Here is a 12903-nt window from a genome sequence, read left to right on the forward strand (position 1 = left end):
CCATAAGATCTTCTTCATACAAGAAATGCTCATTAATCCTTTCCCTGGAAAGAACTATCATCCTGCATACCAAAATGATAATTAATGGTCCTCTTCCTCATTACCACTGTAAAGCTCTAACTATTCATTAGGCCTAATGTTACCCTCCTTTATTCTTTCTTTACTTACCACATCCTCATCATTATTAATGATAAATTTAAATACCTTATCCTCATCATTACTGGATTCGTCATTGCTATCATTACAACTGCTTTCGGAATGGGAACCTCTTTCACTTTCTCTATACTTCCATTTTTTTCACCATTTCAGTCAATTTTGAATCTACATTTTCATTTACTTTTAATGGATTTTTCTCTACCACTACTGCACACTTGCTTTCTATCTCCGTTTGTAAATCATTTTTAATGTGACCGATTTGATTCTCAAGTTTAACTCTACTTTCAGCACAAAATTTCTCGGAAGCCTCCACCCTCTTATTATAGTCATCACAAAGTTTCTCTCTCTCTTATACACATTTACTAATTGATCTTAATGTCTCATTAGTATTATGTACTACTTTCTTTATACTATTTCCCAACCTACTAATATCCTTTTCCATACTATTTTCCAACCTACTAATGTCTTCTTTCATACACATACCACTCAAACAACTCATATTACTCATAATTTGCGTTAACATTGCTTCCACTTTTCCATCTGCCATAAACTTTTGCCCTTGCTGGTTTTCGCTACTAGGTTCCTCCTCCTTAACCTTAATGATTTTATCCACTTCAGTATTATTTTTGTCCATTTTGCTCACATCACCACAAAATGTAGATGACACTTTTATCATTACATCTGCAATAGGACTTTGGTCTCCATCAGTCAAAAGTTACATTCGTGTCTTTATTTATAAGCACTATCATCTACAGAACCAGTCTCCAGTTGTCCCTTGTCTCCCATCACACTGTCTTGTTCGTTAAGGTCACTCATTATGTATGACTTAATATAAAATGGCTTTTGCTATGAAATACCTTATTTTTCAATCACTCTTCTCCTGCTGCTGTTGTTGCTGCTGCTGCGGTTGTCATCTCGGTCGAAAATCTGCATGGCTGCTGCAATTTTTAATTCTCTCAGCATAGTGTCTTGTTTATCTCCACTCTGCTGTGTCCATCTGCTTGCTGATTGGCTGCTCCTGTACTCAATGGCTGCTTCCACAGAATCCACTCTCTGAATGGCTTCTGTCATACTGCGGTCATGAAAGCCAAGCGTTGATTGACTGTTGCATCACTGCACTGTAAACCACTCTTGATTTCACTGTTCAAAGTTCACGAATCCTAGTTTATCGCACTCACATGCAATGTTCCCCCCACGGGCCACCAAATGTGTCATTCACCTTCTTTGCTTTATTTCTTCATTGATTGTCCTCAGTTGACTTACTGAATTGCTACACTGGAAAAAATGAGGTGTGGAAGTACAACATTGACTACTTTAAATGACTATATATGACAGTAATATGTGTTCCCGAAAGAACAGTTACCATTGGTGACCATGCAGCTTTGCTAGTAATTAAATATTAATTAAATGGACACCCTTGCTGCAAACAGGTGTTGATGTACTTATTTGGGGGCATGTTGAAAATGTGTGCCCTGACCGGGACTCAAACCCAGGATCTCCTGCTTAAATGGCAGACGCTCTATCCATCTGAGCCACCAAGGGCACAGAGGATAGTGCACCAGGGACTTATCCCTTGCATGCTCCAAGTGAGACCCACATTCCCAACATGTCCACATCACTACATTCGTAGTGCACCTAATAGATGTTTGCCCATCATACTCGTTACTCATGGTAGATTAATCTACCAAGTCCCGTACGAGTTCGGGCAAATTGCGTGCATTCGCACAAGAAGGTCAGTGGCTGGGAAGCCATATTTATCTATATATGACGGTAGTATCTGTTCCCGAAAGAACAGTTACCGTTGATGACCATGCAGCTTTGCTAGAAATGAAATTATAATTAAATGGACACCCTAGCTGCAAACAGGCATTGATGTACCTTATTGGGGGCATGTTGAAAATGTGTGCCCCGACCAGGACTTGAACCCGGGATCTCCTGCTTACATGGCAGATGCTCTATCCATCTGAGCCACCGAGGGCACAGAGGATTGTGCGCCTGCTTTTTTTACTTCTTTGCTGACACTCTATCTTATCCCTTAAGTCCTTGTATTCCACCAAATACATCACACTGATTGTCAACTTTCTCCCCTAATAATTTGCTATTGCCAGTCTACATTTTATATCCTCTCTACTTTGACTATCATCAGTTATTTTGCTCCCCAAATAGCACAACTCTTTTACTACTTTAAGGGTCTCATATCCTAATCTAATACTCTCAGCATCACCCGATTTAATTCAACTAAATTCCATTATCCTCGTTTTGCTTTTGTTGATGTTCAACTTATATCCTCCTTTCAAGACACTATCCATTCCATTCAACTGCTCTTCCAAGTCGTTTGCTGTCTCTGACAGGATTACAATGTCATCGGTGAACCTCAAAGTTTTTATTTCTTCTCCATGGATTTTAATACCTACTCCAAATTTTTCTTTTGTTTCCTTCACTGCTTGCTCAATATACAGATTGAGTAACATCGGGGAGAGGCTACAGCCCTGTCTCACTCCCTTCCCAACCACTGCTTCCCTTTCATGCCCCTCGACTCTTATAACTGCCATCTGGTTTCTGTACAAATTGTAAATAGCCTTTCACTCCCTGTATTTTACCCCTGCCACCTTCAGAATTTGAAAGAGAGTATTCCAGTCAAAATTGTCAAAAGCTTTCTCTAAGTCTACAAATGCTAGAAACGTAGGTTTGCCCTTCCTTAATCTAGCTTCTAAGATGAGTCGTAGGGTCAGTATTGCCTCAAGTGTTCCAACATTTCTACGGAATCCAAACTGATCTTCCCCGAGGTCCGCTTCTACCAGTTTTTCCATTCTTCTGTAAAGAATTCGCATTAGTATTTTGCAGCAGTGACTTACTAAACTGATAGTTCAGTAATTTTCACATCTGTCAACACCTGCTTTCTTTGGGATTGGAATTATTATATTCTTCTTGAAGTCTGAGGGTATTTCGCCTGTTTCATACATCTTGCTCACCAGATGGTAGAGTTTTGTCAGGACTGGCTCTCCCAAGGCCGTCAGTAGTTCCAATGGAATGTTGTCTACTCCAGGGGCCTTGTTTCAACTCAGGTCTTTCAGTGCTCTGTCAAACTCTTCACGCAGTATAGTATCTCCCATTTCACCTTCATCTACATCCTGTTCCATTTCCATAATATTGTCCTTGAGTACATCGCCCTTGTATAGACCTTCCACCTTTCTGCTTTCCCTTCTTTGCTTTGAACTGGGTTTCCACCTGAGCTCTTGATGTTCGTACAAGTGGTTCTCTTATCTCCAAAGGTCTCTTTAATCTTCCTGTAGGCAGTATCTATCTTACCCCTAGTGAGATAAGCCTATACATCCTTACATTTGTCCTCTAGCATCCCTGTCGATCTCATTTTTGAGACGTTTGTATTCCTTTTTCCCTGCTTCATTTACTGCATTTTTATATTTTCTCCTTTCATCAATTAAATTCAATATATCTTCTGTTACCCATGGATTTCTACCAGCCCTCGTCTTTTTACCTACTTGATCTTCTGCTGCCTTCACTACTTCATCCCTCAAATCTACCCATTCTTCTTCTACTATATTTGTTTCCCCCATTCCTGTCAATTGTTCCCTTATGCTCTACCTGAAACTCTGTACAACCTCTGGTTTAGTCAGTTTATCCAGGTCCCATCTCCTTAAATTCCCACCTTTTTGCAGTTTCTTCAGTTTTAATCTACAGGTCATAACCAATAGATTGTGGTCAGAGTCCACATCTGCCCCTGGAAATGTCTTATAATTTAAAACCTGGTTCCTAAATCTCTGTCTTACCATTAGATAATATATCTGGAACCTGTTAGTATCTCCAGGCTTCTTCTATGTATACAGCCTTCTTTTATGATTCTTGAACCATGTGTTAGCTATGATTAAGTTGTGCTCTGTGCAAAATTCTACCAGGCGGCTTCCTCTTTCATTTCTTAGCCCCAATCCATATTCACATACTACGTTTCCTTCTTTCCCTTTTCCTACTACTGAATTCCAGTCACCCATGACTATTAAATTTTTGTCACCCTTCACTATCTGAATAATTTCTTTTATTTCATCATTCATTTCTTCAATTTCTTCGTCATCTGCAGAGCTAGTTGGCATATAAACTTCTACTACTGTAGTAGGCGTGGGCTTCGTATCTATCTTGGCCACAATAATGCATTCACTATGCTGTTTGTAGTAGCTTACCTGCATTCCTATTTTCCTATTCATTGTTAAACCTACTCCTGCATTACCCATATTTGATTTTGTGTTTACAACCCTGTAGTCACCTGACCAGAAGTCTTGTTCCTCCTGCCACCGAACTTCACTAATTCCAACTATATCTAACTTTAACCTATCCATTTCCCTTTTTAAATTTTCTAACCTACCTGCCCGATTAAGGGATCTGACATTCCACACTCCGATCTGTAGAATGCCAGTTTTCTTTATCCTGATAACAACATCCTCTTGAGTAGTCCCCGTCCGGAGATCTGAATGGGGGACTATTTTACCTCCAGAATATTTTACCCAAGAGGACGCCATCATCATTTAACCATACAGTAAAGCTGCATGCCCTCGGGAAAAATTACGGCCATAGTTTCCCCTTGCTTTCAACCGTTCGCAGTACCAGCACAGCAAGGCCGTTTTGGTTAGTGTTACAAGGCCAGATCAGTCAATCATCCAGACTGTTGCCCTTGCAACTACTGAAAAGGCTGCTGCCCCTCTTCAGGAACCACACGTTTGTCTGTCCTCTCAACAGATACCCCTCCGTTGTGGTTGCACCTACAGTACGGCTATCTGTATCGCTGAGGCATGCAAGCCTCCCCACCAACGGCTAGGTCCATGGTTCATAGGGGGGGGGGGACAAAGAAATAAAGCAGGTGAATGTCGCAAGTTGTGGTAATGATCTGTCCAACTTGCTTTCCATTCTAGTCTGTTACACTTCAAAACACCACTGTGAGCAAAACATAGAATGCTGTGTTTCTTTGGGATATGCTGAATGGCACAGATAACATCTAAAACATGGAGTGAGAATCAGCACTTCAGGTGCTATATGTAAGCCTGGTACATCATCAAAAGTTAGATCCACAGAAATGAAATGTTTATCCAACATAAAAACTGCCAGGGTTATCTAATGAAAATAAACTGGAAGCTGGAGAGAGATACTCGGCTGTGCTGTCAATGTCCCACTTCACATTGTTACAGTCCATCAGTACCATTACCATTGTGATTACACAGTGAAGGTATTGACTGAGTGTTGCTGCCAGTTTACTTTACAAATGACTAGAATCCCTTTGAATTTTCTGCCAGATTTTGAGACTGTTAAGTCATTTTACTTTGAAGTCCACACTAAATTCTGAGCCTCTGTAAAACATCACCAGTGTTGGAGATTTCACATTCTTTTAAATCAGGCATGCTTTTTCATTGCTTCTGCAACAGTGTCTCTTATTAATTTACTTGGAACCAATCTCTGAATTGCCATAAATAATATTTCTTTGAATTTAAGCCACATCAGGTTTATGATTATATAGTTGGTTTGGAAGGAGGTTGTCTCTTGGGAAGTTGTCATGTGAATTTTCATCTGCTTTTTTAAAAAGATATATTTTGTGTTTACTTTTGGTGGATTTGGATGTTAAGGTATTCATTCTTGCTATGACAACCTTGTGCCCATTAGTCCTTGTATCTGCCATGATGGTCTCTATTTACCCAATATTGTTTATTGCCAAAAGGTCTAGTATGTCATCACAGTCATTTACACCATGTGGGCTCATGAATTAATTGCTCAAAATAATACCTGAAGAAACTTATGGATTCTATTCCTCTTCAACCCGAGGTCACTGTCAAGTCTAGTGCTGACATTAAATGGTATTAATGTGATATCACCTGGGATGATTAATGTTTTGTCAGAAGTACTTATGTAACATGAGTGATACATCTCTGTTTTTCCTTTTGGGTTATTTAAGTGTATTATTTGCCTTTTACTACTAAAAGTTTCTACTATTTCCAGATTTTATTGTGGTAATGTAAGAGGTTGACTGCTTCTTGAAAATGCCAGCAGCTTGAGCTAGTACAATTTCAGAGAAACGTTTAAAAAAGGAACATGGCTAGAAGACCCACTATCAGCACATTTAAAGGTCATAAAAATTAAATGTGTATCATTCCCTGAAGTTTTTTTTCTGTTTCATTGCATACAAAATATGATGAATCTGTGGCTATTCCTGATACGCAGAGCGGCGGCAATCATTAAATAACACACCAAAATGCAAGAAGACAACTTTATTATCCGTGAATATGTACAAATTCATACACAGTCAGTGGCACAAAACAGAATGGCAAGCAATATGGTGGCGCACAATAGGTCCCGCATGGGTCAGAGAGCCTGCTATGGCAAAGATATACCACTCGTAGAGTCGATAGTCGCCACAGAGCCCCCCCCCCCCTCCCTCCCCGTCCTTTTGTTGCAGTGTGGAGCACGGTGGTGCATGAAGTCCTATGCCAGCCCGGTGGGGGTGGAACACTTGATGATCACAAAAGCACTTGTCCATGGTGAAATCACACGCACAACTCTTGGGAGTAGGTGTAGCAAGCTCAACTGGAGCTAGGATATAATTACGGTGCCAACGGGGTGGAACCACCGGTCGTCCGGCCCATGATGTAGGATGCAAGGGGTGAGGAAGGGGTGGTGGGCCCATCCAAATCATTATAGGATTCCTGGAAAGGAGGGCAGGTGCTGCGTACGTCGGCGTCACTTGCAGAGTGCTCCTGCAAGGTCCACGCAGGTTTCACCCGGTGGAGCGAAACAGTTACTGGTTTTCCTTTGTTAAGTATCGATACTGTGGAAGGCCCTTGGGACAGGACTTTAAATGGACCAGTGTAGGGAGGCTGCAGGGTTGTCCGTACTGTGTCGTCACGTAACATGATAAATTCACATGTGGCCAGCTCCTTATTCATGAACACATGAAGCCTACAGTGGTCAGAGGGCAAGGGAGGTTGATGAGCGTGACGTGTCCTTGGATGCTCTCGACGAGTGCTCGGAGCTTGGAAGAGCTTGGTAGCGGCGTATCCTCAACAAATTCGGCTGGTAAAAACAGGGGCTCCCCGGCAACAAAGGCCTGAGCCGCAGACTCAGCTGATATATCTTCCAAAGGGACTGCCTCGACCCATCTAGCGGCCCTATCAATAACAGACAGGATATATCGAAAGCCCTTGGAGGGAGGGAGGGGACCTACAATATCAATATGGTCATGTCATAGACGGCCTTTAGGTATGTCGAAGGTGCCTGGTGGAGGAAGTCCATGGCAGCCCACTTTAGCTCTCTGACACAGTATGCAGGTGTGAGCCCACATCCCGCGATCATGTTTAACACCGGGCTAGACGTACCTTTCCGTGACCAATCTGGTGGAGGCTTTGATGCCTGGGTGAGCTAGGTTGTGGAGTGCATCAAAAACAGAGCAGCGGAGAGCTGCGGGTATGAGAGGGCGGGGGCTACCTGTGGAAACATCGCACCAGACTGGTTCTGTAAGGTCGGTAAGGTTAAGTGGGGTAGTGATGAAGTTGACACGAGACAGGTAGTCAGCGACTACATTGTCAGTGTCTCGGATATATTGTGCATCAGTGGAATATTGGGATATGAAATCCATATGGCTGAAGCGTCATGGGGGAGATCACGTGAGGGGTTGTGGATTGCGTCTGCCAAGGGTTTGTGATCTCTATAAGCTGTGAATGGGTGACCCTTGACATCGGCTCTGAAATATTTGACCGCCTCATACAGGGCAAGGAGTTCACGTTTGAAGGCGGACCATTTGGACTGAGATTTGGTTAATTTCTTGGAGAAGAAACGGAGTGGTTGGGGGGTATCCAATACATGTTGCTGAAGGACCGTGCCAATTGCAGTGTCGCTTGCATCACATGTAATAGAAATGGGTGCGTCAGGAGCAGGGTGAGTGAGTGTGACAGCTTTAGAGAGGGCGGTTTTGAGATTTCTGAATGAATCAGCCATCTGCAGTGTCCAAACGAGTTTGCACTTGCCTTTAGTATCCTTACCTGCCAGAGCGTCGGTCGGAGGGATCTGGATAGACGCAGCATGGGGCAGGTGGCACCTGTAGAAGTTCACCATGCCTAGAAAATGGCGAAGTTCACCAAAGTCCTCTGGGGGAGGGAGGCTAAGTATGAGTTCAACCTGAGAGGAAGTAGGGCAGACGCCCACGGCCGTGACTGTGTGACCTAAGAAGGTGACCTCAGGACTGCTAAGCTGAGACTTCTCATGGCTGATCTCCACTCCATTAGCAGCGGACAGTGCAAGCACTCTGGAAAGATGGAGTGTGTGTTCCTCAAGTGAGGGAGAGAAAATCAGTATATCGTCTAAGTAGGCATAGGCGAAAGGGAGGTCAAACAACAGGGAGTCAATGAAGCATTGCCATGTCTGTGCAGCGTTTTTGAGAACATATGGCATGGAACAGTACTCGAAGAGACCAAATGGAGTGGCTGTCTTAGGGATATCGTTGGGGAACATGGGAATCTGATGATATGCTTTGCTACAATCGAGAACAGAGAAGATCTGGGAACCGTGCAACATCTGAGTGAAATCTTGAATATGGGGGATAGGGTAATTATCGATGGTAGTGCATGCGTTAAGAGCATGGTAGTCACCACAGAGGCAGAAAGTACCGTCCTTCGGCACGAGATGGATTGGCGACGACCAGTTACTATCAGATAGACGGAGAATGTTGGAATCCAAAAGATCTTTAACAATGTCTTTAGCACGGCAAAGTTTCTGTGCGTTTAGGTGGCATGCCTTATGCCACACAGGGGGTCCTTCAGTCGTGTTTATTCTGTGGCAGGTGCCATTGACAATTGCACGCAAGGATGTGGGAGAAGCAGAGGGGGTAGGGGCAGGGGGGGTGGGGGCACGGGGGGTAGTGGCAGGTGGGGTAGTGGAAGGGGGGCTATGGGCAGGGGGGTAGGGGCAGGCGGGTAGGGGCAGAGGGAGGAGGGGCAGAGGGAGGAGGGGCAGAGGGGGGAGGGGCAGAGGCCGGCCGAACCGTTAATGGGGTCGCAGCTACAGAACAATGTCCAGGCTGAGGAGGCGTGTCCCTGATTGCAAGAGTGGGTGTGCGGAGTTGCAGAAGCTGCTGTTGTGTCTGCAACAGCTGTGCACAGACTTCATCGATGCGAACATGCACCTCGACATTCTGAGTGGGCAATGCATCGACGTCTGAACGCTCACGCAAGAAAGCTGAGAGAGCAGAGGAAAGGTTTGCAGCATGTGACATACACTCTGAAAGGGCAGAGAGTGACCAGTCAGTAGAAACTTTGAGCTGAGGGGGGGAATGGTGTGACACACCAGGAACACTCGAACCAGAGACGTGAGTCAGACAGCTGGCTTGCAGATTAGGGGAGAGGGCATAGCGATGAAAGAAATCGAGGCCCAGTGCTGGTGCATCAACTTCTGTGATGTAAAATGTCCTGGGGAAAACCTGATCTGGGGCAAATTTGAGCAGGAGCTGTGAGGAACCTAGCACCAGTATCGGGGAATTGTTAGCAGCTATCAGTGGCGGTGCAGATAAGGGATCTATGTTAAGGGCGAGGGAGGGCAGGATAACACTAATGTTGGCTCCAGTGTCCACTAGAAAACAAAGTTCGGTGTTGGTGTCCTCGACGAAGAGGCGTGAAGCAGATGACAGTGCAGCAGGCGTCGGACGAGATGCCGGTAGGCGCCGTGAGGTAGCGTGGCGGGACATGGCGCCTGGACGTGCCTGCCATAAGTGTTTGGGAAAGTGCATGGTGGTTTGCAGTTGCGAGCCGCATCACCAAAGTTAGCGTGGAACCAGCAATAAGGAAAGCCAGCTTGCGGTGCTGGAGCATGGCTGGGCGGTGAGGCGGCCAGCTGCGCGGCCGGAGTTATACTCAGATGCTTGCTCAGCCGTCTCCAGTGACCTTTGGGGGGGCAACGTAGAAGTAGGTAGCGCAGTCGGGTGACCACAGGGTGGCGGGGCCATTGCTTGCACTGACAGCAAGGTGCGTATCTTGCCCCTGGGTAGGCGTGGCTTCTGTTACTGCATAATGTGTGAGGGTGGCGGCAGGGCGGCGGGGACATTGCTTGCACTGACAGCAAGGCGCGTATCTTACCCCTGGGTAGGCGTGGCTTCTGTTACTGCATAATGTGTGGGGGCGGCGGATGCCGGACTCGAATGCTGGAGGTACCGGGGTTGGATGATGCTATAGGCATGGTCGGCGATGTGCAGGTGTGCTCCGAGGGGATCAGAGACATGGGACAGTAGCTGCAGTTGTAGCTCAGAAGGAAGTTTAAGTAGCCAAATTGTCCAAAGTGCAACTTCTGGTAGAAAGTCTGTGTCCACAAGGGCCTGTAACTGGCGCCACAGCTGTGACGGGTACGGTCATCAATGCATTCCTCATGGATAATGCGTTGGATCGACTCAGCAGGAGGATGGGATAGGCATTCAACGATACAAGCTTTAGCAAATTCATACTTATTCTGAATGGGAGGCGAAAGCAGCAGGTCACTAATAAGATCCATGTGATCGTGCAGGTGACTAACAAGGCACACGAATCGAGCTCCGTCATCTAGGATGCCGTGAATGTCCAACATTTTATCCACTAATGCAAACCATGTCTTAGGGTTCTCCATTTGTAGGGCTGGCAGTTTTGGGAATCTACTATGTGCGAGGTACTGAGGAACGGTCAGTGCAGCGAACACACTACTCGGAGGTGCGGGCGGTGTAGCAGTGTAGAGTGGTGCCAAATCAGGATTGAAGGCACCAGGAGACTGGCACACAGTAGCTGTACTAATCTGGTTAATAGAGACAAAACCACACGATTTACAAGCAGCAGGAGTGCAAGAAGAGAGTTCAGTCTTGACATGTGAGTTCAGTTGCATAGTGTAGGCAGGTACAGTTGCTGGGGCCCCAGCTTGTGGGGGCACGGTTGGTTGCGGAAGACTCTCCAGTACCATGGAAACAGGTACAGTGCAGACTGATGAGCACACTACCGGTGTTTGCCAAGCAAAAGAACCCAGCGCGGAAGTAGATGAAACGTTGTGGACTGGCATGGGTGGGGCAGCCAGTGCCACCGCGGGAGCGGGTGGTAGGCATGCAGGAGCTGGTAACAACGGGTGTGAGAGTGTAGCGGGCATGGTTGAAACTGACGCGGCAGAGATGGACAAAACCGTCGGGAAAACGTGCGGAAGATGAACAGGAGCCGAGATGGGGCATGGCTGCATCATACCTGAGCGTTTGTAAGATGTCCTCAGAGAGTTGCGTAGTCTGTGGCTGTAGAGCAGGTGTCCTGTGTCGGTGCAGCAGATGACCAGGAATGTCAGGCGCTGGCAGTGCTGGGGCGTCGATAAGCAGAATGCAGTCCGATGGTCATGAGGCAGCCACAGGTGCAGGAACGTGATGCGGCAGCCAAGCGGGAACCATTGAGGTTATCTTGGGGCCACATAGGTTAGAATCCGGTTGACAGCAGAGTTCACTTTGGCACTAAAACTGTAGCGTGTTTTCCGGTATGGGTTCATTTTCCACTTTGAAAAACTGAGGCTGTAAAGTTGGATCACAGGGACTGAATGGTTGTTGAAACATTGTTCATAGCACAATACAAATCACTGTTAATAACACTCGCAAATAGAATGAAAACAGATCGAGGTCACCAATGTGGCTATTCCTGATACGCGGAGTAGCGGCGATAATTAAATAACACACCAAAATACATGAAGAAAACGTTATTATTCGTGAATATGTACAAAGTCATACACAGTCGGCGGCATAAAACAGAATGGCAAGCAATATGGCGGCGCACAATAGGCCCCGCATGGGTAAGAGAGCCTTCTATGGCAAAGATATATCACTCGTAGAGTCGATAGTCACCACAAATCTATTAACATTTACTTTCAATTGCAAATAAATGGAAACAATACAATTAAAAAATTACCTTTTTCCTCTAGAATCTTTACTAAGTCAGTGGTTCTGACTACTGGTTGGTGGTGACCATCTGATTTTCTAGCAAAGGTAGCAAAGGCACTCTTGAGTTTTTCAGCAGGAACTCCTTTGGCTGGCCGGTGATTGAGATACAGCTTTAAAAGATCACAAAACTTGATTTTGTCTACATTCTTCCCCACAGCACCAGATTCCATGTACTTTACTTCATGCAACATGTTTTCTATCTGTAAAAGTTATCTAGTGTTAAAAGTATACAGGAAAGGGGAAAAACTAAATTCTTAAATATGAACAAATTACACGAGAATTAAAATTGAAAGTGCTGAACCACATTAAGATAAAAAGTCAATACTCATCAACAATAAGAACTGGAAGATTTAGTCTCCTACTGAAGGAGGCACAAAATAGATAAACATGATTTCTGCACTTCTAGAATCAAATACACCTCCATCCTCCTGTTAACACAGAAAGGGAAGAGGGAGAGACACACACAGAGAGAGAGAGAGAGAGAGAGAGAGAGAGAGAGAGAGAGAGAGAGAGAGAGGGAGACCGGTGAAAAGGCTGTAGGGACAGCAGGAGAAAAATAAATTGTTGGATGTGCATAACGTATATTAAAAATGTTTGCATGTACAGAAGAATTTGTGTCACATACACCTAGAATATGTCAAAACTCTATGAAAGGCTACATTCTGGTGTTGGTTTGAGGGTATCATCAAAGATTTTAGATACAGATTTCCACAGAGACTTCAGATTAAGTCTTTGCCTACTGCTTTATATTCTGCTTCAAACTGGAAGTGATGAAATATGTA

General features: G+C 44.9%; 1 protein-coding gene and 1 non-coding gene across 2 annotated transcripts in view; both read right to left on the minus strand.

Moving 5' to 3' along the window:
• The window catches only part of LOC126251973 (cilia- and flagella-associated protein 251-like), a 65487-nt gene extending 53175 nt beyond the window's left edge, over positions 1-12312 (minus strand). Inside the window, exon 1 of the mRNA XM_049952779.1 lies at positions 12090-12312. Coding sequence (XP_049808736.1) covers positions 12090-12312 — 223 coding nt within the window. The remainder of the gene's footprint in view (positions 1-12089) is intronic.
• On the minus strand, positions 1625-1699 carry Trnak-uuu (transfer RNA lysine (anticodon UUU)). Its single transcript has one exon. It is a non-coding gene; the product is annotated as a tRNA-Lys (tRNA).
• Positions 12313-12903: the final 591 nt, after the last annotated feature.

Source organism: Schistocerca nitens, chromosome 1 (genome assembly GCF_023898315.1).
Source record: "Schistocerca nitens isolate TAMUIC-IGC-003100 chromosome 1, iqSchNite1.1, whole genome shotgun sequence".
In the NCBI taxonomy this organism is placed as follows: domain Eukaryota; kingdom Metazoa; phylum Arthropoda; class Insecta; order Orthoptera; family Acrididae; genus Schistocerca; species Schistocerca nitens.